Source organism: Stegodyphus dumicola, chromosome 5 (genome assembly GCF_044657685.1).
Source record: "Stegodyphus dumicola isolate Sdum_Otavi_A_Nest chromosome 5, ASM4465768v1".
NCBI classification, from domain to species: domain Eukaryota; kingdom Metazoa; phylum Arthropoda; class Arachnida; order Araneae; family Eresidae; genus Stegodyphus; species Stegodyphus dumicola.
In genome coordinates this window covers 20644783-20668005 of record NC_140772.1, presented here as the reverse complement: position 1 = coordinate 20668005, position 23223 = coordinate 20644783, and the positions used below count along the sequence as shown (strand labels likewise).

General features: G+C 35.3%; 1 protein-coding gene across 6 annotated transcripts in view; it reads left to right on the top strand.

Annotated features, from left to right (window-relative positions):
• LOC118182387 (NAD kinase-like) overlaps positions 1-23223 on the top strand; it is a 216648-nt gene that overhangs the window by 30209 nt on the left and 163216 nt on the right. For 2 of the 6 annotated variants that reach the window (XM_085816490.1, XM_035351732.2), the window contains exon 1: positions 11456-11674. The exons of 2 other annotated variants lie outside the window; for them this stretch is intronic. Coding sequence is in view for 2 of the 4 variants with exons in the window: in XM_035351732.2 (XP_035207623.1) it covers positions 11475-11674 (200 nt within the window). In the remaining 2 variants the exon portion in view is untranslated. Of the gene's footprint in view, positions 1-4921; positions 4946-6731; positions 6782-11455; positions 11675-23223 lie in introns of those variants that run through there. 2 more of the 6 variants (XM_035351758.2, XM_035351763.2) reach the window with 2 other exon arrangements.

Here is a 23223-nt window from a genome sequence, read left to right as displayed (position 1 = left end):
TAAATACAAGTCAGTTTCCTTTAGAAAGCCCTTCGACTCTCGTATGCCAGGTCGAACACAAATAACCTAACCTATCTTTATAATATCCTAGTTAATACTATTTCAGTTTTTTTTTTTTTTTTTTTTTTTTTTAATTTCCCGCTGAAACTTTTACAAATATGTACAACTCATAAACACAAAAATGTTCTGAATTATAGATTTGCATGTTTGGTAAATAAGTCAAACTTACTTGTATGCCATTGTGGAATATTAGGGATACAATATAAAAGTATCATTGAAAAAGGAAATGGCAATCTAAATCACTGTAATCTAAATGTATAGCATTAGAAGTATCTTTTTGTAAATTCCAATACTACTGAAATATTTTGTAAAAATTATAAAAGAGGTATATTATAAATCGCCTGAACTCTTTGCATTATAAATTACAACAGTTAGAAATATTTTTTAGCGTGATTTAACGATCACTTTTCTTTACAAAGAGTTTCGAATAGCTAATTTTACAAATAATTAAGCCTGGAATTAGATTGAAAAATAAGCTGCATGTGAAAGATTAATCTGTACCAAGGTGTTAGAAACATCTTTTCTCAACTAGAGTTATGATGCAAGACTTTATGAAAATTATCATTTAAATATAAATTTGCATCAATACAAGAAAACAATATATAAATTCGGCTAATCTTTAGAATATGGTAACAGGTAGTTTGGCTACATTTTGGTAAGGCGATAAAGGTTATTAGCTAGGACTTTAGCAATAATCTGAGAAGTACACAGTTTGAATCACAGATTATTTTGTCTCAGAGAAATGAGAGATTATAAGACATGTAATGTGACATTTTTCGGAAAATTCCGATCGTGATTTTAGCTAATAAGCACTTAGAAACAATTTCGCTGCTAAAGTGCAGAATCGCCCACTTATTTGTTTGGCGCTTTTTATAAGAGTAAGAGGAATTAGATTTTTGTCAATTTTCTTTGACTTTTTAAGTGAAAATAGGTCGATGTGTACATAGATAAAGTCAAGAGTGTGTGCAATGCCATTTTTGAGCAATTCTGGGATGTTTTTTTAGGTGAAAATAGGTCGACGTGTACATGGATACCGCGTATGTGCAATTCTTAAAAACGCGGGAAGCAGTTTGCGATTCTGCACTTTCTCCCAATTTCGCACCTAATCTTCGTCATGATTAAGCATTTTTGTTCCATAAAAGTTCTAGTATAAGCGTAGCAGAAGCAGATTGTTGGAAAAAAATAAAAAAAAAAAATAAAAAAAAAAAAAAAACATGCCTTTACTTCGTGAAAACAAAATGGCGTTTTAGGCATTTGTCTAAAACAGGTTGCTGTAGCAGGTTTGGTCGCCAAATTTTCGCTAAAAAATTGCCAAGTTACCTTTAAGATTCACCATAAATTCTGTAGATGCTCATCATTATCATCTATTATTAATTAAATGTGTCAAATCAAATATATTAAATATATGTCAGAGTAAGAGAAGAACAAAGTAAGCTCAAAATAGTTGGAAAACAATATAAATAGTTAAACGTTTTTAATATTTAAATAGGGAATTTGTAGGAAAGTTAAATAACTTTTTTTACCCAATGGCGTGCCCTTGCCCATGCCGGCATTGGCCACTCCTAAGCCCAGATATGGTGGTCTCTTTATAATGGAGACATCTAATAGGTGGACCACCATTGCCTTCTATGAAAGGACCGAAATTTTACATACATGCCTTCTCCGGGATGCATATTTCACAAGTGCACATCAGCATAGCCACTGAGGGAGGGCTTTGGAAAATGAACCAATGAGCTGCTATTGCTTTTGTGACGCTAAATCTTCGTGCATGTGAGCGTATGTTGTTTACACTTTAATTTGCATTTGTTTCGCAGTTATAAATATAGGGCATAATAGTACAAATCTTATTGCGCTTTCTTTTTCTGAGTTTAATTAATCGCTGACATTTCACTTTCGCGATTTTTATCGCGCATTAATATTTGGATTGATGTTCACGGCATGTTATGCGGATTAAGAGAATTCAAATGCATATTTTTTCAATTGAGCTGAGAATGACTGAAAGTGTTACAATGAAATTTTCTTATTTCAGTGCTTGCGTTCTTTTGATTTTTTAAAGTGTAAGATTCAGAATACATATAATCTGATTATATCCATTGTTAACATTAAAGGTTACATGCGAATAAATTGAATATACTCGTTGTGAATAAGATAAATTCACTTTGTTTGATGAGTATTTCTTGTGTAGACAGTACATTTAAGAGTGAGCATTTATTAAATGCGAAATTTAACGCACTAAATGTATACGAATGCAAATTAGTAAAGTTCACTTTGAATAAAATTCTGCATTGATTATTATTTTAGAACATCTTTTTCATATAGACTGCAATAAAAAGTGCTGACTTCTATTCTATCTAAAATTGGTGTAAATATTTTTCTCATGCGCATAGTTTTATGTAAAGATTGCATTTGGGCTCAGATGCTTATATCACATATTTCTTTCTTCATCTTATTTACCACTTATTAAGTAATATTTCACATTGATATTTTTGCGGAGTATCCAACGTGTGTTTGTATTTATTTCAACCAGATAGTGTAGTCTTCATAATTGCCTATATTTGATCTAACTTTGCAATGAACCTCTATTTGCAATATAGAAGTTACTATTTTTAGAATACAGAACGGAATTTAAGCTGCTAATTTAATCTTTTAAATATATATGTATATATACACTGCTGGCCACCGTAAATGCAACACCCTGAAAAAAGCATGCAAATAACATGAAATTTACGACATGCATTAGCGGAGGTGAGATATGCAAATGATTAGAATTTCAGCGCAGAAGCACATCACGCGCGCCTGTGGCGCCACTTCAAAGCGCTATTTAAGGCTTGAAGCTTTCGAAGATTTCACGTTCGGCAATTTGTGTTTTTCTTGTGGTTTTATATATATATATATATATATATATATACATATATAAAAGAGATCAATTATGCCTGGTAGTAAACAGCGATCATCGTTTGATCAAATATCCGAGTTCGATAGAGGAAAAATAGTGGCCTACCGAGAGTATGGATTATCTTTCAGAGAAATCGGTAGTCGTGTTGGACGAAAGCAAACAACTATCGTTGGATGCAGGAGGGTACGACGGACCAACGTGTTCGATCGCATCCACCTCAGTGCACCACTTCACATGATGACAGGAACATTTGTGCGCATGGTAGTGACGGATCGCTCAGTCACATCACGAACCATAGCACAGCATATTCAGTCTGTAACGCATCATCGAGTGTCTGCACGTACCATTCGACGCCACTTACAGCAGAGTGGTCTGTTCGCAAGACGTCCATTGCTTCGTCTAACCCTTGACGCAGGACCACAGACGTCTCTGCCGCCAGTGGTGCGATGAAAGAAGGATGTGGACGGCAGAATGGAATGAAATTGTCTTTACTGACGAGTCACGCTTCTGTCTGCAACACCATGATGGTCGGATTCGAGTCTGGAGACACCGTGGAGAGAGGATGCTGAACAGCTGCGTTATGCACCGCCACACTGGTCCTGCACCGGGTATTATGGTATGGGGCGGTATTGGATATCACTCTCGCACTCCTCTAATACGCATTGCCGGTACTTTAAATAGCCAGCGCTACATCTCCGAGGTGTTGGAGCCAGTTATCCTTCCTTACCCTCAGAGCTTGTCCACAGCCATATTTCAACAGGATAATGCGCGACCACACGTGGCACTCATTGTCCAAGGTTTCTTCGTCAATCGCCAGATTGAATTTCTTTCCTGACCGCTCGCTCTCCGGATCTTTTACCGATAGAAAACATGTGGTCCATGGTTGCTGAACGATTGACCCAGATTACATCCCAAGCTGCCACACCAGATCAACTTTGGCAACGTGTGGAAGCTGCTTGGTCTGCTGTACCCCAAGAACACATCCAAAGTCTCTTTGAATCAATGGCGAGGCGTGCGGCAGCGGTGATCTCCAACAAGCGGGGGGGGGGGGAGGGCTACTTTGGCTACTGATTCTGGAAGGAACCACACTTCACAAAAGTCTATAAATTTAATCATTTGGTACTTGGTTAACATGTTATCTACTAAATAAAGTTTGTTGTGATATCTCTTGTCTTTCTTGGTGTTACAATTTGGGTGGCCAGCAGTGTAATATATATGTCCACTTCCTTCACGCGGTTTAAAACCCTTACCCGGCATTTATTTTCCCAATCGTTGGTCGTAGTCATACGCTTTCAATTACAGAAATGTTTTAAATGACGAAAATGTTCATATTTTTGCAATGTCGAGTTAAAAAAAAAACCATTCTGGACAAATAACAAAATCTAACTCTTAAATGCGGTTACCCACTTTCTATACTTATACTTAGAAAAGTTTTATAATCGTTATGAAAAAATAAAATTATAAGAATTTTAACTCCCGTACGACAAAAATTGACAGGGGTGTTTAATTTCAAAATCTGCAATTTTTATTGTCATTTTCAACTTTCCTTGAGGGATCGGTTAATTAATTAAGAATAATTCAAGAAAATAAGTTTAAATGAAGTGCAGCAAAAATGTGTAAAATTTAATAGGGCGTGCAAGGAAGGTCATGTGGTGCATGCATCATTTTTTTATATTTATTTTTTGAGGTCCACTGAGGTTGATTGAAAAATTTCATTACCAAAACTTTGCAGACGTACTGTGTACAAATAAACACCGCGTTCGATCGATCAAAGAATGAGGGATGTCTGAGAGCAGTGACCCAAATATCACCACCCCCTTTTCGTTCTGCGTCGTTCGAAGCCATTCGATGACACAGATTTCGAAAAATGCGCGCCACGAGCGGTTTATTGTGCAATTCGCCTAGAGATGGGATGATCGCGAAGAGAACGCGACGCATGTCGGTAAACCGCGCGTTTCTGCAGGTCACAACAACGTTCGCCAGCCTCTGGTGAGTATTTTCGTTTTCATTCATTATTCGGTCTCGTGCTCTTTCATCCTTGTCTGAATTACTTTACATGTGATTAATACTTCAGTACACCTAACGTCATTCCTAAAATGTACGCTGGTGAATGGGATCCTAAGTTAAAGGGCGTCTGTTAGCTCGGTCTAAAAACATTACAGATTCGTACATAACAGAAAACCATTTATCAAAACTAATTAGGGCTAATTAATTTGGAATTATACTCTTTATTTCTGAATAACCCGTGATCAGGTATTTTTTTTTTAGTCCAATAAGGCTTTGTCCCTGAGGGACTATGGTTTTCGTTTTGCGATTTTGCGTCGAATCACTCTGAATGTCCGTTTCACTTTTCAAATTGTTGCCACCAAACATTATCGCCTTGTATTATACTTGAAGGAATTAAATAATGAAGAATCTGCATACATGTATATGTAAGAATCTACAAAGCGAAAGCATGTTTCCATGTACCGCTTCCGATAGTGAAGACAGTGACAGAGAGGTTATTGAAAACGAAAAAAATTTCGATTGACAAGTTAGTCGGTATTTTCGACACAGCAATTACAGGACTTGAACAGTGGAACTGAACAAGAAATTATGTCTGTTTATAGAATTAAAGAGGAAGTATCAGTACAAAAAACGAAGCAACTTAAACAACTTACACTGAAAGAAATGTTTAATAAAGTAAACAAATAAATATTAAGCTTTTTTTAAAAAAATTTGATACCCTTTAGATCATAATTGCTCTTTATTTCATAAATTACGGTTTCATATTTTTAATTTTATAATTTCTGCATGCCATCTTACCAGATTTAAATTGATGATCTATAATCCGGAAAACCCCCTAATCCGGAATCGCGACGAGTCCGGATTAAAGACTTTGTACTGTAAAACAAAATCGAAATTCAAATTCGGGCTTCCAGGTGATCACATTCTTGTAGAGTATTACGTTTTTCAAAATTTGATAGCTCTAAGCATCGTTGTTTTTTTAAAGTGCGAGAAACATACATACATTCATGCAGATTCTTCATTATTTAATTTCTTTAATTATAATACAGGGCGATAATATTTGGTGGCAACAAGCTGAAAAATGATACGCCGTTTTTAGTGATTCAACATAAAATGCCATTTCGAGACTAATATCCCATTCGGGGCTAACGTCCTTTTTGGGATAATAAAGATTATTAAATGCTGGCAACTAATTTATGAAATTATGGCTAACTTAATTCCCTCCCACTCCAGTCTGTTCCGTTTCCGGACTATCGAAGTTTGATCGGAATTAAAATGGATTTTGAACCAATGCAAAGTTCTTATTTTCCTGCGCTATTTGAAATCTTTCGAATCGCATTCGCTATCAGAATGCCCTTAATTGTCACTCAGTTATCGGCAATTCATGGCATCACAAACTTGACGAGTCATTCGAGTGCATATTCTAATGCATTGACGTAACCAGGTGATTAGGTAGTTGAATAAAATACACTTCTGTGATAACAAAATTTATTCTTGCTGCTAAAATTAGACCGTCGTCTGTCGGAACGGAAAATGCAACCAGTTTCAGTTTAAAATTTTTCTGTTTTTTCTACTACCCTGCAACTTTAGCTTGTTCAAAAGTATGACAATTTAAAATCAGTTTTTCGAAGAAGTGCTTGTCAAAGTATACAACTGCGTAACATATATGTCAGTAAAGAGCTCAAAGCATTGTGAATTTTGCTACCGTTTCTATACCTGTGCCTTAGCCATTCGAGGATTATAACGGATATCGCGCGAGCAAGGGTAAGTTACTTTAACCCTTTGCTGACAACTCAAGATGGATGCCGCGTATACATGGTAAATAAAAATTTAGGCTTTGATTATAACTGAATAATATATAGCAATTGTTCTTTGCATATGGCAATGTGTTTTTCTATTTTATTAACCCAAAAAGGACTATTAGTGTCGAATTGGGATTTTACGTCCGTTCACTTATAGAATCACTATTTAAATTGTTGCCACCATGCCCTGCATTAAAATAATGAAGAATCTGCATGAATGTATGTATGTTTCTCGCACTGTGAAAAAAACGACGGTATTTAGAGCCATCAAATTTTGAGAAACGTAGTCTTCCATCCGAATGTAGGCAACTGGAAACACGACTTTTGAATTTCGAGTTTGTTTTATTATTGATTTCGTATTTTTTAAAACGTTAACGAATTTGTTACTCACAAAATGATTTTAAAGCGAGCAGTGGCAACACTGTTCGAAAAAAAAACATTTTTAACTCCATTACGCGAGACGTTCTATTGAAAATTCTAAAGGCATGCCATTTTTGAATATTTTGTGATCTCTGATTTGATTCTTCGGGAATTTACAGCATACTTTGTCAGTGTGGTTTGCCATATTTCGCTATACTAAAATAGGGTTGAAATTTCTCATGAAAGTATACAGATGTGTTTTAAAGGAGCAATTAGCAAATCTTTGTTAACTAATCTTAGTTAAGCAAACCAAATCATAACCCTCTTTAGCAAAGCCAGCCATGATTTTAGATTGGGCTATCCGTAAAGTTACATCTATTTATGAACTCGTAAACTTCGGTCCTTGAAGCTTTTCATAGTCACAAACTACACTGGTGTGCAAAAATTAAGGACGAGACGGTTTTTTCAATGTAACTTTGTACAAAAGCTTTCCAAATCAACACATTTAATACGGTAAGATCCCCAATACGTAAGGACATGAGTAATGTAAGCAACACTTACTAAAAGAGAAATCAGAGGGATAAAAAGAAGCTTTATTGAAAAAGTAGCATGGAGCGCAATGCGACTGAAGGCCGAAACATCCCTGTGATGGGTGTCCAGCAAGAATGGATTGAGATCCGGAGATCGTGCCGGCCAATCCATACGTTCAATATCCTCACTCTCTAAGAGCTGTTGCAGCTACTGTGCGATGACATGGTGCATTGTCGTCCATGAAAAGGAACTGCGGACCCATAGCGCCTCTAAAAAGACGCACATATGGAAGAAGAATCTCGTTACAATAACGGGTCGAATCCCTGCGTCGAAGATGTGAAGGTCTGTACGACTACCAAGCATGATGCCTCCCCAAACGAGAACACCGCCACCTCCATACCTGTCCCTTTCAATGATGTTTGAGGGATGATTGCGGCTTCCCCGCTCTCCCCTGATGAGTATGCGATGAGAATCGCTACTCGGACTGAATCTGCTCTCATCTGTAAAGAGTACTCGTCTCCTTTCATTGTCTCTCGAATTCCGGTGTTCCCGGCACCACAGAGAACGCCTTCTCCGATGGGCAGGCTTTAGAGGTACACACCGTACAGGGCGTCGTGCAAACAGACCACCACCGCGCAGTCTTCTGGCCACGGTAAAACGCGATATCGGTCGTCCAGTCACCTGTGTCGTACGTCTAGCGATTTCTCCCGCTGTCTGCCGCCTGTTTCTTCTGGCCTGTAAGGCAATATACCGGTCATCTGCGGGTGTGGTTCCTCGTGGACGACCACTACTAAACCCCCGGATAGCTGTTCCTGTAGTTTGAAATTGTCTCCAAAGTCGTGAAACGATGCTGTGAGCAATTCCGAACTCTGCAGCCACACTTGTCACACTGCGGCCTTCCTCCAACTTCCCAATGATTCGACCTCGGGTAAAAGCATCCAGATGTCGTCTAACAGATTGATTATTCGCCATTTCTCGCCGAGGCAGCAACTCGGTGTGTTTTTAACTGCTATACTGCGTGCAATCTCTTTGCCAGAAATACTGATCTTACACCGACAACATGCTTTATACTACTCAGACACTCCCCCATTACGTCTACCTGCATATCTGCACATGTGCTACCGTACATCACCTTACTTAATCTCCTGATTGGTCTTTCTGTCCGCTCTGCCTCTTCGTTCAGCTAATATGCTAATTTTTCGACTTCGTCCTTAATTTTTGCACACCAGTGTATTCACCATCTTCTTCGTTTTACTTTTCTTTCTTTTGTTTTCTTCTTGCTTTTAATTCCCTCCTTTTGTTTCTTATTAATCACATTAATTCAAGTCCATTTTTTTCTTAAAGTTTTCAAAATTCTAAGAACTAACATTTCTCATATTTGAATGCCCACCAGCGGCAGAGCGATAAAGACGCTGAAAACTATAGTTCGGTCTATGGTTCAAATTCTGGCGAAGAGGCTGGCAGCATGGCCACTTTCGAGGTTTTTCCAGTGTTTAATGCGTATACGAGCCATTTTACCTTAGAAAGCCCTCCACGAAGACACCCCTTCTCTTAAGCAGATAGCCCTCGAGTGCTTTGGCATAATCAAAGAAACCTTCCAAATCAATTCTCATGTTTGATTCCTGTTTTCTTCGGCAGATGCTGATTCACTTTTAAACAGGCTCTGTCTAAGAAGCAATTTTAAATTCTTCATTAAGTAAAGCTGAAAAAATTTGAACTTACTTGAATAAATAAAATGATTAAGCTGTTATTTAGGAAAAGGCAATATCATTAGAATTATTATTTTTATCTCTTATGCTCAACGACAAATTAGGCCTTCTTTTAAATAACGTTACCAGTAGTCGCAAGTTCCCAATACACTAATTAAAAAAATCTGAAGTGTACACCACATGACTTCCTTGTACGGAATATTAAATTATACGCATTTTTTCTTGCATTTCATTTAAACTTATTGGATTGATTTAAATCGACTTCCCCGACAGCGCATAAATCGCAATAGAATAAATGCATTCTTTAAAAGTCACTCTGTTTGTTTACCATAGCGACACTCTGGCGCTAGGTTCACTAAACAGTATTATATTTCGTTCATAACTATGTCTGTGTCTATGTCTTATGACTTAGTAAGAGGTAATTGACCATTAACGGCCTTTACCAATATATTATATTATAACTCAGAATGCACAAAATTTATATGATTTAAAGAATTATCTAATCGTTGCCACATGTTCTATTCAAATACTATAATAAAGCTAGAACGATGTATAAAAGAAATTCAGCAAACAAAACAAAAAAGAAACAGTTTTTCACAGACGATTGAGTATTTCTCATTTAATTAATTCAGTTCTCACTTTGCGACAAGGCAAAAATACATAAAAACTCAAAATATCTGTATTAAAAATTACGAAGTAAATCTTAAACTCTTATCTCCTCGAAAAAATCCCAGAAAGGATTAAGCATGATTTAATTCGCAATAATAAACGAAGGCGTTATGTTTGTTGCTGCGAAGCTAAGTTTTTCTAAATTGGCAACAGCCCACCAACGGCCGAGTGGTAAAGTCGCTGAACACTGGTTGTTCGGTCACCGAGGTTCGAATCCCGCGAACGGGCTGGCTGCATGGGTGTTTTCGTGGTTTTCCCCACGTGTAACGTGTATACGAGCCAGTTTCCTTTAGAAAGTCCTCCACGAAGGCATTCCTCCCCTTAGGCAGATAGCCCTCGAGGCTTTGCCGTAATTGAATAACCTAATCTAACCTAAATTGGCAAAAAATCCACTATTCTCCTGTTTCACATGTAAACAAGCAATGACCAACATCAAAGAAATTATTAGGCTTAGCGGCACCTAAACAACTTTAAAATTGTTGATAATTCTAAAAATATTGCATACAGATTTACTAAAGGCATAAAAACCTTAGCCGGAAGATAAGAACAACATAACTCAATCGTTTTTAAAGCAAAAAATGTACAATTTACAAACATATAAGAGTAAAGAAACTGAGATCACTCAGCCGGGTAACAGAGTGGATATATTTATAAATATATTTATATACGTTTGTGCGGCCGATTACAAACAAAATACGAGGTGCACGTCTACATATTATAGTAGTCTTATTCACAAAATTTCAACGTTCTGAGGTTACTCGTTTTTGAGTTATGCGAGATACGTACGTACGTACGTACATACGTTCGTACAGACGCCACGAAAAATTCTCTTCAGAATTTATTTTAAAGCAGTTTTATATTTTTTTTGGAGGAAACGAGTATTTTATTCTGTCCTTACGTACAGATATCACGCAAAAACATCGTTAAATTGCATTCGATAGCCGTCAAAATGGATATTTTCGTTGAAATATGCTGCCTGAAAGTTTTCGCGATTACAATACTTCCTTTTTACTTCGTACAAGGATGTAAAAAACAAATATGACTTTTTGATCAATTTAATGTACATCACCGATGATAAATATTAGCTTAATTTAAAATGCACTCTAATATACTCAACTGATAATTCTCTCGAATATTTGCATCATTTTATAGCAAATGAACTACATAAAACGCTGCATATTATTACTGTGGTAGGGAATCATTTGACTTTTGTACATATCGTACGACGCCAGTGCGCATGAAATTTGTCTGTTTTGAATGAAACGCGTAGTTATAAATAAAGCGTTCGAAATTCCAAACAACTATTGATTTATTATTTGTGCATGCTAACCGGTGATGTACCGCATCGAATTTCCTTATCGGCTTCCGCGTTGCAAATCCGCTGTCAAACGAAGAAAAAAAAAAAAAAAGAAAAGAAAAGAAAAAAAAGAAAAACGATTAATGAGAGAAAAAAAAAAGGCAAGCTTGATAAGAGAAGGAAAGTTTGTATCGGCCTTGAGAAATTCCAGTTCTTTTATTACATTGGTAATTTTTCCCTCGTTGTCGTCTGCAGCACGCATGGAGGATCAGCCAGGGAACGAGAGTGAGAGGGTTGCGAGTTTGCATTCCGTGCGAAATTCCACAGTTTGGAGAAAATTAAGGTAAGTTCTTTATACCTGTGATGTTTTCTGAATGTCTGCTCCTCAAATTCGAAACAGTTCCTGTACTCACCAAAAGATATCCTACGCTTTTATTATAGTCCAACTCTTCCAATCGCTTAAGTTTGTATTTGTTAGAAACTGCACGTGGTAATTCCATAAATTCCCGTCAGATTGCAAAAGGAAAATGGCTTTTTCCCTAGTTGCAGTAAAATTTAACTGCTTAGCTGAGTGTCTGTAAATCACATAGCTCGCGATAACTAGCAATGCCCTCCATTGCCAGATGTAAAAGTTTATGTTAATAAATGATGAAATGACTTTAAATCGAGGTACGTAATATATGACGTCATACCAATAACAGTAGTGCCTTAAGTTCTCATAAATAATAAGTTCAATATATTTGAAATTATATCGATTATGCATTAATAAAAATACAATACAAATAAAAATTATTAAATATAGCATTTATTATTATTTTTTAAACTGCTGAGTTTGTTTAATGTATTGTTTTAATTTATTTAAGGTTAAATCAATGATTTTTATCTCTGCTTGAATGGCAGCATTTCATTCTGAAAAAAAGCCATTTGCAAGGTCGAGTAAGCGATAAAGGAAAACCTAATAGTTAAGCGATGTGCAAATGATTATTTTGTACTGCGGAACCGAGTATAGTTACGAACATTGGTTATTAATTTCAATAATCCCGTAAATATTTAAAAAACTAGTTAATTGCATATATTATAAACCACTTGAAGTAGATGCATTATAAAATACATGCCATTAGAGGTATTTTTTAAGGAATGAAGCTAAGTTATCACTTACTTAAAAGTTTGAATATTATTTTAATGCTCGATCTATTCAGCAGTTTAAAGTTTTAACTTGAGATATATACTTGCCAGCTAGTGGCTGAGTAGTAAAGTCGTTGAATACTGGTAGTTTGACCTAGGTTCGAATCCCAGTGAATGGGCTGGTTGGGTTTTTCTCATGTGGAACATGAATGCAAGCCAGTTCCTCTTAAAACGTTCTCCACGAAAGCATCCCTCTCCACCGGCAAATAGTCCTCGAGGGTATATTCCAACTGCGCGGATCAAAATTTCTCCCCCCCCCCCCGTTGCCTGCCGAAGAATTTAACGACCGCTTAAAGCAAACGTTTTCATTTCCCCTTAGAACACTACAGGGGGCCTTCACACTTTCCGAAGAAGACTTCCCTTTCAAAAAGGTTACAATTTTACTCTCCGAAGCCAAGGGGGGAAATAGTCAGATATTCTTTACTTGTTAGAACGAAGTAAAGAATGCCTAACAAGCAGGCTAATTACTTGAATAACACTAACAAATGCAAGAGCTAGCAAAGAAAATAAAATGTATTAGTAAAAACACATGTTAGGGTTAGACATATTTTTCATTAACGATTATTCAGTACTAAAGTTATAAGGTATTTCTCCCGCCTTCTTAGCGTGCCTTCGTGGTGTAGTCTGCACGCTCGTATTCGAGAGGCCGTGGTTCGATTCCCGGGGAGAACATTGCTCATTTTTCAAGTCTCCTGCTTCCAAAAAAAATCCTAATGTCTCTACAAGGTATGCTAAAGTGTACTAGAATTATTTTTTTAAATAAAGTAATCATATAATTTTTTACAGAAATCAGTAGTTAGTTAAAAAAGAAAACTTACAACAACATTATTATGCATTTGAAATATTGACGTATAATCTTAAATTTTAAATAAATTAAAATTATTATGCTAAGAAGAGTTTTCTAAAACTTATCTACAGTGTCTCACAAAAGTGATGGGACACTTGTGCTTTACAAAAGGAAACTGTAGTAAAATAAATTTAAAAAAAAAAATGTAAAAATTTTTTGTGGGTGTGTTTTATACTTAAATTTAGTTACAATTATTATATAACATATATTTTCTCAAAATATTAAAATATTAACTTAATAAAAATACAATTCTTTAGAACGGAGCAAAAAATGGCTCACATAAGTGATGGGACACTTACTTTTCCATCAAATATTTATCCAAAAATTTTACTTTTTAAAAGGTTTTAATATTTTGTTGAATTTCCTTTTACTTTTAAAACATGATTTAATCTTCTTGGGATGGATTCGACTAATTTGCTTGCGATTTCTGGAGTGATTTTACCCCATTCTTCTTGAAGCACCAATTTTAATTGTTGTTTTGAAGAAATGGTGTGTTTGCGAATTCTTGATTCCAATTCTTGCCAAATATTCGCTATGGGATTTTTTTTGCGCTTTCATTGCTTTGGCTTTATCAATTATCTTAACCTAAATTGAGAGATAAATTAAAGATGGTATATCTTGTTAAATGGGAATAATACGCTAGAAATTAGCTATTTGCTAAATCCCTAAAAATTAAGTCAAAGCTCTTTCTTTTGCAATGGCAATATCTGCCGAGTCGCGTAAAATGAATGACTGATGAATTGTGTAGTAGCATAATACAACCTAACGATACAAAAGATTTGGAGAGACGGTGTTAAAGACGTTTCTAACGTCAGTGTTTGAAAGTCAGTCACATGTCCTCTGTTTTGTTATTAACCATGTAAATTAAGTGTAAATAGATGTGTTGATATTTTAAGGAGAAAATATCCAGTGCAAAAGATGTGGCAGTTGCGAAATGATAAGATTGAAATGTTTCGTTAATTTTGAATTTATATTATTACTGTATTGCACTTTGATTTGAGCTATTGAAAAATACTGTACAATACTTGTTGATACTTTTTGATTTATGCGGTTTTTACATCCTGAAAATAAATATGAATACAAGCGCTCAGACTTTTAAAAATGAAAGTACTTTTTTTAAATAATTTCCTAATTTTAACGCCTTTTCTAAAATAATTTTGCGTAATAAGAAATATAAGAAATCATGTTTTAGTTGCCATAAGCTTGCTTTAAAATTATAGCAATTAGATATTTCATTTTTAACATCTAGTTCGAAGCTTCACAAATAATAAATTCTGAGTAATAAGTTTTGTACTTAACAAATGGCATCAGTTTTTATTCGTTTTAAATTAGTAGCATCTCTGGCTACATCAAGATCTGTTGAGAATCAACCTAACTTCTTTTCAGATTTTTAAACTTGAATTTCAATTACGTTTCAATTTTTGATACGATTATAGAGTTGGCTGTAACTGAAATAGCTAAAACGGATCTGAGGACGAATTCGAAATCTTCATACTAATCTGTGTCGAACGTCAACGAATTTTTGTTTTCGATTATTCCTAGCTATATCTGATAGCGCCAAAAATGTAAATAAACCGAACGTTCTTCAGAACGAAAACTGCCGTTACTTTTTTATATAGGGGAAGGTTGCTATCGATGAGCTACTTTTACAAAATGATCTTTAAAATCGTTAAATTTGGAAATTTTACAGATTTTAACATGTTAATGTGAATATTATTTTTCATACTACACATATTTTATAATAATGAAATGTTCAGTAAATATTAAAAAAATAAAAATAGGTTCCACTGGCCCAATGAAAGAAACCTGAGGTCATCATTGAGCCGGTGAGTTTCTATGAATGGGCCAGTAGCTATTTTCATTTTAATACGGTATCATTTTCATAAAACTCAATAAAATGTTTAAAACGTTTTTGAGCATGATTCGTAAGCATAAATTTCTGGTTAGAAACCATCACAGACCACTGAAAATACATTGAAATGCATTGACAGCTTCGCATTATTCACAAGGAATCAAGAGTTGGATTTTAGTTTAATCTTTATAATCACAAAATAGGCCTGACGTGGGAATCTATGAAATAACATTGAATTTCGTTTATCAGAAACAATTTAATAAAAAGGGGAATTTGAGGGTAATTTATAGTTAAACTAGCATAATAACCATAATTTTCAAATTTTCAAATAGCATAAAATAATTATTAAGCCTACTATTAATATTAGGCTATAAATTTTACACAAATTACTGCATCAATTATTCGTTCTTGATAAATTCAGTTGCATATTTTGAATTAATACATTTTGATCACCTTTTTGATGCCAGCACAATTCTCATGAACCCACTCTATACACCGCAGACTTTGAATCATATCTTTCTTGAAGTCATCATAGCAGATAGCACAGAACCATGAATCCTCGTTGGAATTGATAGACCTATTTACTGTTAACCAGAGAACAGGGGCTCCATTACCTAGCTGACATGATGTCTGCCTTACACGGATTAAAGCCCCTGCCTCCAGAAGCTATTTATTATGACTAAGCAGAATAAGTTTACAGTGGCATACAAGGCTTTCAAGAACACAAGAACATAAGTAACATAGTCATAATAGACCCTAAAGAAAGCATGTTACAAGTAGTACCTATAGCATTCAAACAATAAACCGAGTATACTTTCATAATTTGTATTGAAAATACGAAATACTTTCAAAACTGAGTCCAACTAATTTAAATAAAAACTATGGTACAAACAAAATATAATACATCCATTACTGTATTATACACAATTAATATTAATTAGATTCACAATTTCAAGAAGAACCATTCAATTTAGAAAAAAATTCATAAAGATAAACTAAGACAATAATAAACTGCCAAATAAAAATTTTTTCATATGAATTCAGAATTAAGAACCAATAACTTTGATAATTGAACAATATTATCATAAAATACACTGAACCTGAAATATTATTACAATACAAAACATAAATTTGGTTTAAAAACAAAACCACTCCAAGTAGTATAAAAACTCTACATCAGGTTTGCTGGCAGCGCTATAGAAATACAGTACAAGAATAATGCCAACCTAAAGATATGAAAAATTTCCAATTCCAAAAACCACATTCATTCAAAAATAAGTCAAACATTCAAAAATAAGTCAAAGAAAATTATTATAAAATACTGCCTTAAATGCACATTTTACAATAGAGAACTCAAGTAAAACCAATCAAATTCACAAAAACAGGTCAACTATTCAATTCAGAAAAGTGCAAAAAGGTATACAAAATAATTATTCTAGATTAGGTTTGCTGGCATCGCTAAGACAAATGCAAAACTAGAAAAATGCCGACATAAAATTTTATAGAATTTCAAAATCAAATACAAAATGCATTCAAGATTAAAATAAAGAAAATTAATATAAAATAACTATCATGAATGCAAATTTTTATAATAAAATGCACAATTAATGTCTATCAAATTCACCAAAGTGAATCAATTCAATTACAAAAGAACGCATTAAAAATATGCAAAATAATAAAATTGTCACAAAAATTTTCTGTTAAATTTAATTAACAAATACAAAACTGAACAAAATAATCATGATATATATATGATTAAGAACGATTTCAGTACCATACAACAAATACTATGTGCATCACAAATAAAACCGACTATTTGTACAATATAAGAAAGTAATAGGCTACAAGTAACCGTTACAATTTATAAGAGCATAGATGCATTCAATGTCAGATACGTCTGTTCTACGTAAAACCATTTCTAATTTTAAATCAGTAACATAAGTAGTGAAAACAACAAAACTGAACAATAATAAGCATCAAACACACAAAGTTAAACAATTACCATTATACAGTAAAAATCTAACAGTCGCTGAAAGTCAATTACTCACTCCCAATAGAGATGATCTGAGAGAATTATTTACTGAAGGCTGTAGGAAAAAGAGATAGAGGGTGCTGCGCCGCCCGTATGTTTAGCTAATTAAGAGTTTCGGCAGAGAGGGTTGAGAGGTTGATGAGAGTGGTTAAGAGTGACATAAACTAGATACTCTGTAATCTGTATATAATATTTGTACATAGTCTTCTCTTCATTAAATAGATTTAGTTAAAGGAAAGTGTCTTTGTTTGGCCAATAGAACACAAGAACCACCGATAAAGAAGATGTAAGTAAGTTATTACATACACCAAGTTTTGGTGCATCGGCCGGGAAGGTGAGTCATTTCATTTATCTGCATGCTATTTATCTTTGATAATGAGTTTTGAAGAAACCGTCGAGAGAAATAGAAAAATTAGAGGTTCGGTTCGTACCAGTATAACAAAATTAATAAGGAAATTAGATGAGGAATTGCAAAGCGAGAATCCGAACCTAGAAGTGTTGCAAGAATCACTTTCAGTGTTAATCGAGAGAGAAACTAGCTTGTTAAAATATGATGAAGTTATTAATGCTCAAAGCACTGTTCAGGAATTAGAGACAGAAGTAGAACATTGTTTAGAATACAGCGAATCCATCATTAGATGTAAATCTAAAGTCAATAGATATATTCAAAATGTGGGTAAAACCGGAACAACTTCACAAGTTTCGGAAATCAAAACTAATTATAATACTAAATTGCCTCGCATTACCTTAGAAACTTACAGCGGTGATTTATGTAAATTTACTGAATTTTGGGCTCAGTATAAAGCTGCCATTCACGAAAACAATACGCTTCAAGATGTTGAGAAGTTTAACTATCTTTACTCACCGGTTCAGCTGCAAAAGCCATAAGCGGATTGCCATTAATAGGAGAAAACTATATAAAGGCCATCGAAATCTTAACTGACAGATTTGGGAAAAAAGAAATATTAGTTAGCGCGCATATGAACATTCTCCTAGCTTTAGAGCCAGTACGCCGATCAAGTGATGTATCCAGTTTAAGAAAACTATATGATGAAATAACAGTTCAAACAAGAAGTTTAGAGACATTAGATATTAATTTTAATTCTTATGGCAATCTATTACTTCCTATTTTCTATAAGTGTATACCGCAAGATTTAGTGTTACAGTTTAGTAGGGAGCAAAAGGTCGACACAGAGTCAACAATGTCAGATTTATTGTTGTTTCTAAAGAGAGAAGTAGAAGCGCGCGAAAAGTCACTAACTCTGGGTCTTAAACAACAAACACTTTCGATAACCAGTGAAAGAAATACCGACAACTATCGTAAGAGTGTTGCTCCAATTAAAAAGAAAATGGTATCAGCGGCGACGCTTAATACATCAGTCGAAAATTATATGTGCGACTTTTGTCTTAAATCTCACCTTTCTAAAGACTGCGACTTAAGTATTTCAGAGAAAGGCAAAGCACTATACGATCAATTTAAGTGCAAGCGCTGTTTAAAAAAGGGTCACAAAAAACCATTTTGTAAGGCAAAATGGGTTAAATGTAATATTTACAAATCTTTGTCGCATTTAGAGAGCCTGTGTGATGCAGAAGGGTAAGAAAATAAATCCATTAAAAATACTGCGACCGCAGCAAAAGAGACAAACGTTAGTTTATCAGGTTCAATGTTTCTTCTAACCTTCTTCGGAAACATACAATGACCTGACTAGAACAGAGAGCTTACTAAAGCTATGTTCACTAATTGTAGTAAGTAGACATGATACAGACGAAGGGTATACAAAACCCTTTATTTTTTCTTTATATACAATGACTTCCGTACTTCGGAATACAATGACCCTCCACTCGGGGTCTAACTTAAAAGATATCAAAATAAAACTAAACTCTAATTTAACTTTAGAATAAGATTGGCCTTATAATAACAGGAAGCGTATGTAGCACAGAGACTGTGAACACTACAATACGTTTAATTTATCAAGAGGATTAAAACCTCTGGCCTGGAAGGCAAAGTAGCAACTGCGTAACTTCTAAGGTAAGCGGCCTGCTTCGAACTCACGACTTCCTCTCTTCTGCTTGGCAAAAAGGCCACACTTAAATACTTGGCGTTCGCCAGACAACTTTGCATAAACTCCTTCACGCTTATAATTCTGGCCGGAAGTAGAAAATAAGAAGTGATAGTAAAGATTTAAAATAAAATAAACGTTAGTAAAACTTAAGATCCTTACATACTTCCCGCCAGAGTTAATTAGTTTGAAACTGAGGTCTAAAACGACCTTGTTGAAAACTTTTAGCTCTAGAAACTAACGCGAGGCCAACCTTTTACAATCATAACTTAGCTAGAAACTAGAAAATTTTAAAAGAAAGAAATTTGTTACAATAGCAGCTCCCGGAATATACAACAATCTTTTTTCTTTTTCATCTGTACTGCATCTAAACAGGAGCTTTATTCAATTCTGGTTCCTTCCAGAGATCTGGAAGGAAAACTAGTTTAATGAAATGTTACAGAATGACATTGCAAATAACATATAGAATATACTTTTCTTAACATTCTTATTTCATTCATGACTATTTTAATTATCTCTCCCCGTGCTCTCTGACATGTGTTGTAAAAGAACACCAACCACGAATGTGTTTCTGTCTACGTGTGCCACACTTCCTCCTACAATCAAAACACTAACGTGTTAAAATTCAACATACGAGACCTCTTAACACACCCTAATTTCAACTCTAGACCCTGAGGTACTATTCTGAAAGTGGCTAACTCTAAAGTGTAGCGTCAGAGAGCCTAACTACATCATTCAACCTTTAACACATATTCACCATGATTTCATCTTTACAGTCACACGAATAACAAATTTTTAACATTACTTTCACTTTTACCATATCACGGTATTTCTTAACATTCAAAATAACAGTTCACATGTATACAAGAACATATCAACATGCCGTTAATTTTACACATTTGAAAACATACATTAGTAGTACATTGTTAACTTCTATTCTTTTCAAAGCAAGTGCCAATTCTTTCTACATTGAAATAATACTACATTTCAAAAAGTCTTTCAGACTAAAACTTCTTTCTTGTTAGAATGTTTTAAATAAAATTTATACAATAACTTTTTACAATATTTAAGTCTTTATACAACGCTATTATACATCAACTTTAGTTTTACGCGCGAGTAATTGAAAAACATAATAAGAAAATCGGTCACAACTCATTTCTCGCCCTTTTGGCGATAAAGGTAGACCTCGCATGAGGTAAAACTTCTTGAAATCTGCCACTTGCAGTAAGAATGAAAGATTAACTTAAGTTTGTAAAGTAACATAAAATTTTACTTATCTTTGTAATATTCAGACATCCTTTCCTGGGCCCAGTCTTTAAAGGTGCTGCAGACCGTAGCTTGGTTGATCCTCCTTCTTGTACAGGCTCGCCCTTCAGTGCTTTCCTCTGGAAGCTTCCGTTTTTCACCACTACGGCCACCCTTGAACATCTTCCTTTTGTGCTCTGCTTGTGGTCTTGGCCGTTTGAAGGCAGCTGGTCTTGGTGGAACCGGGAAACTTCTGTCGTGATCCTGCTTGGACCTCGTTGTTGGCCGTTCAAATTTTTCTTGTACTTTTTCCTCCGCCGCTGATGGCCCTTCCGCAGTTCGGCGACTTTTGCTGCGGAGAGTTCTGTCGGATGAGTCAATCTTCCGTTTCACAGCCGGGTTATAGTTGCCGTCCTTTCTCCCGGTCTTTTCCACATACGTCGTCCTTCTCCCTTCTTCATTCTGGGGGTGTTCGTGAACTCTGTTTTTTGGACGGTGGAACGGCTTCTTTTTCTTTTTACCTTCAGTTTTTCCGCGGGGCAATTTTCTTTTCACTTGCTTCTGTCTCTCATTGGCTTGCCCTTGTACTTGTCGTTTTCCCACCTCTGGAACTTGTACCTGCGGTGTCTGCCGTACCGGATCCTGCAAAAGATCTGAAAAGATTTTCATTTTATTACGATCGAAGTAGGGCTTAATTTGATCCATATTTGCGGAACAGGTTTCACCATTTCTTGCCTTTAACACTACAACAGCGTGAGTTATTTTTTCTATAACATATGGTCCTTCAAAGCGTGGAAAAAATTTGGCAGTTTTATCTTCTGGTGCTGAAGAAAGTGAATGCTTAATTTTTAAAACTTCATCCCCTACTTTATAAGTTACTCCCCGTCGTTTCAGATCATAGTATAACTTCTGTTTTCTTTGTGCTACTTCCGTATTCTTTTTTGCTTCTTTTATTAGTTTTTCTATATCACCCATTTTAAATTCTGGGGCTCTTTGTTGCACATAAAATAGTTTATCTAACGGTGTTATAACCTTTCTGCCTAGAAATAACTCAGCAGGAGTTTTGCCAGTTGTATCATGTTTTGCGGTCCTAAGGGCGAAAGCAAATTCATTGACATAGTTATCCCAGCTTTTATGAAAATTTTTAACATAAGTACGGATAATTTTCACTATATTTCTGTTGACCCGTTCCGCTATATTTGATTGCGGCCGATACGGGACCATTTTTAAATGACGTATGCCCAGTTTTTGGCACATGTCTTCAAATATATTACTTACAAATTGAGGACCATTATCCGATATAACTTTTAGGGGCGCCCCGTATTTTAAAATATATTTATTTAAAATAGAATCGGTAACTAATTTCGCGGAGGCTCGTTTTAAGGGAACAATTTCGGTCCATTTACTAAAATGATCAACTATAACAAGGAGATAGCGACTTTTGTTTAACTGACTTTTTGGGAAAGGGCCCAATAAATCGATGCCGATTATTTCATTTGGAAATTCGGATTTAATACTATTTAGAAACCCGGCCGGGCGGAAATTAATATAATTAACGGCTTGACATGTTGGGCAGGACTGGACATACGCCCTTGTTAACTTTTGCAGTTCAGGAAAGTAGACTGCCTCGCGTACGCGTTGAGTAGTTTTTCGCATACCAGCATGAGAAGCTAAAGGGCTGTCATGGAGCTCTTGCAGGATATTTAATCTAAGACTAGCTGGGATAACAGGTCGAAATTCGTTGTTGGAATTCGTAGTTTTTGTATAAAATAATAGACCATCTATTAGTTCGTAATGGGCCGCCCTATTTCTTATCGCCACAATATCTTGGTGGCTAAAATTTTCAGGATCCTTCAAATACTCATAAATACTTCCAAACTCAGGATCCTTACCCAGTTCGGTTATTACAGTTTCTCGGGAATTTATTGTACACGCTGTCAGCATTGCAACTTTTACGGTATTACCCTGTTCGTCTAATTTAATTCGTGACAGGGCATCTGCTACGATATTTTCCTTTCCGGGGGTATGCTTGATTACCAGATTATATTCTTGCAGCTTGAGTGCCCATCTTATTAACCTTGGGGATAAATTTTTCCCAGAGTACAATCTAGTTACCGCCGCATGATCAGAATATACTGTTATCGGCGCCTTTCCAAAATAGACTCGGAACTTTTGCACTGCTAACAGAACTGCAAGTGCCTCTCTCTCGGTCGCGGAATAGTTTCTTTGTGTTTGATTTAAAGTTCGGCTAAAAAATGCCACTGGCTGCTGATTTTGCGAAAGTACCGCTCCTACCGCATAATCCGAAGCATCCGCTGAAATTTCTAAATTTTCATCCTTTTCAGGAAATTTCAACACAGGGGCTTGCGTTAATGCTTGTTTTAATTTTTCGAAAGCACTATTGGCTTCGGCCGTCCACGAGAATCTTGCCTTTTTCCTTTTTAATTTTAACAATGGCTCAGCGATAGCCGCAAAATCTTTTATAAAGGACCTATAATATGAACAAAGTCCTAGAAAAGAAGAGAGCTTCTTTGCCGTGTTTGGAGTCGGATACTTTTGTACAGCGATTATTTTTGATTCATCTGTCTCGATCCCTTTTTGCGATATTTTGTAACCTAAATATTTTAATTCAGGGGCTGCAAATTTGCATTTTTCGACATTAACTTTTAGA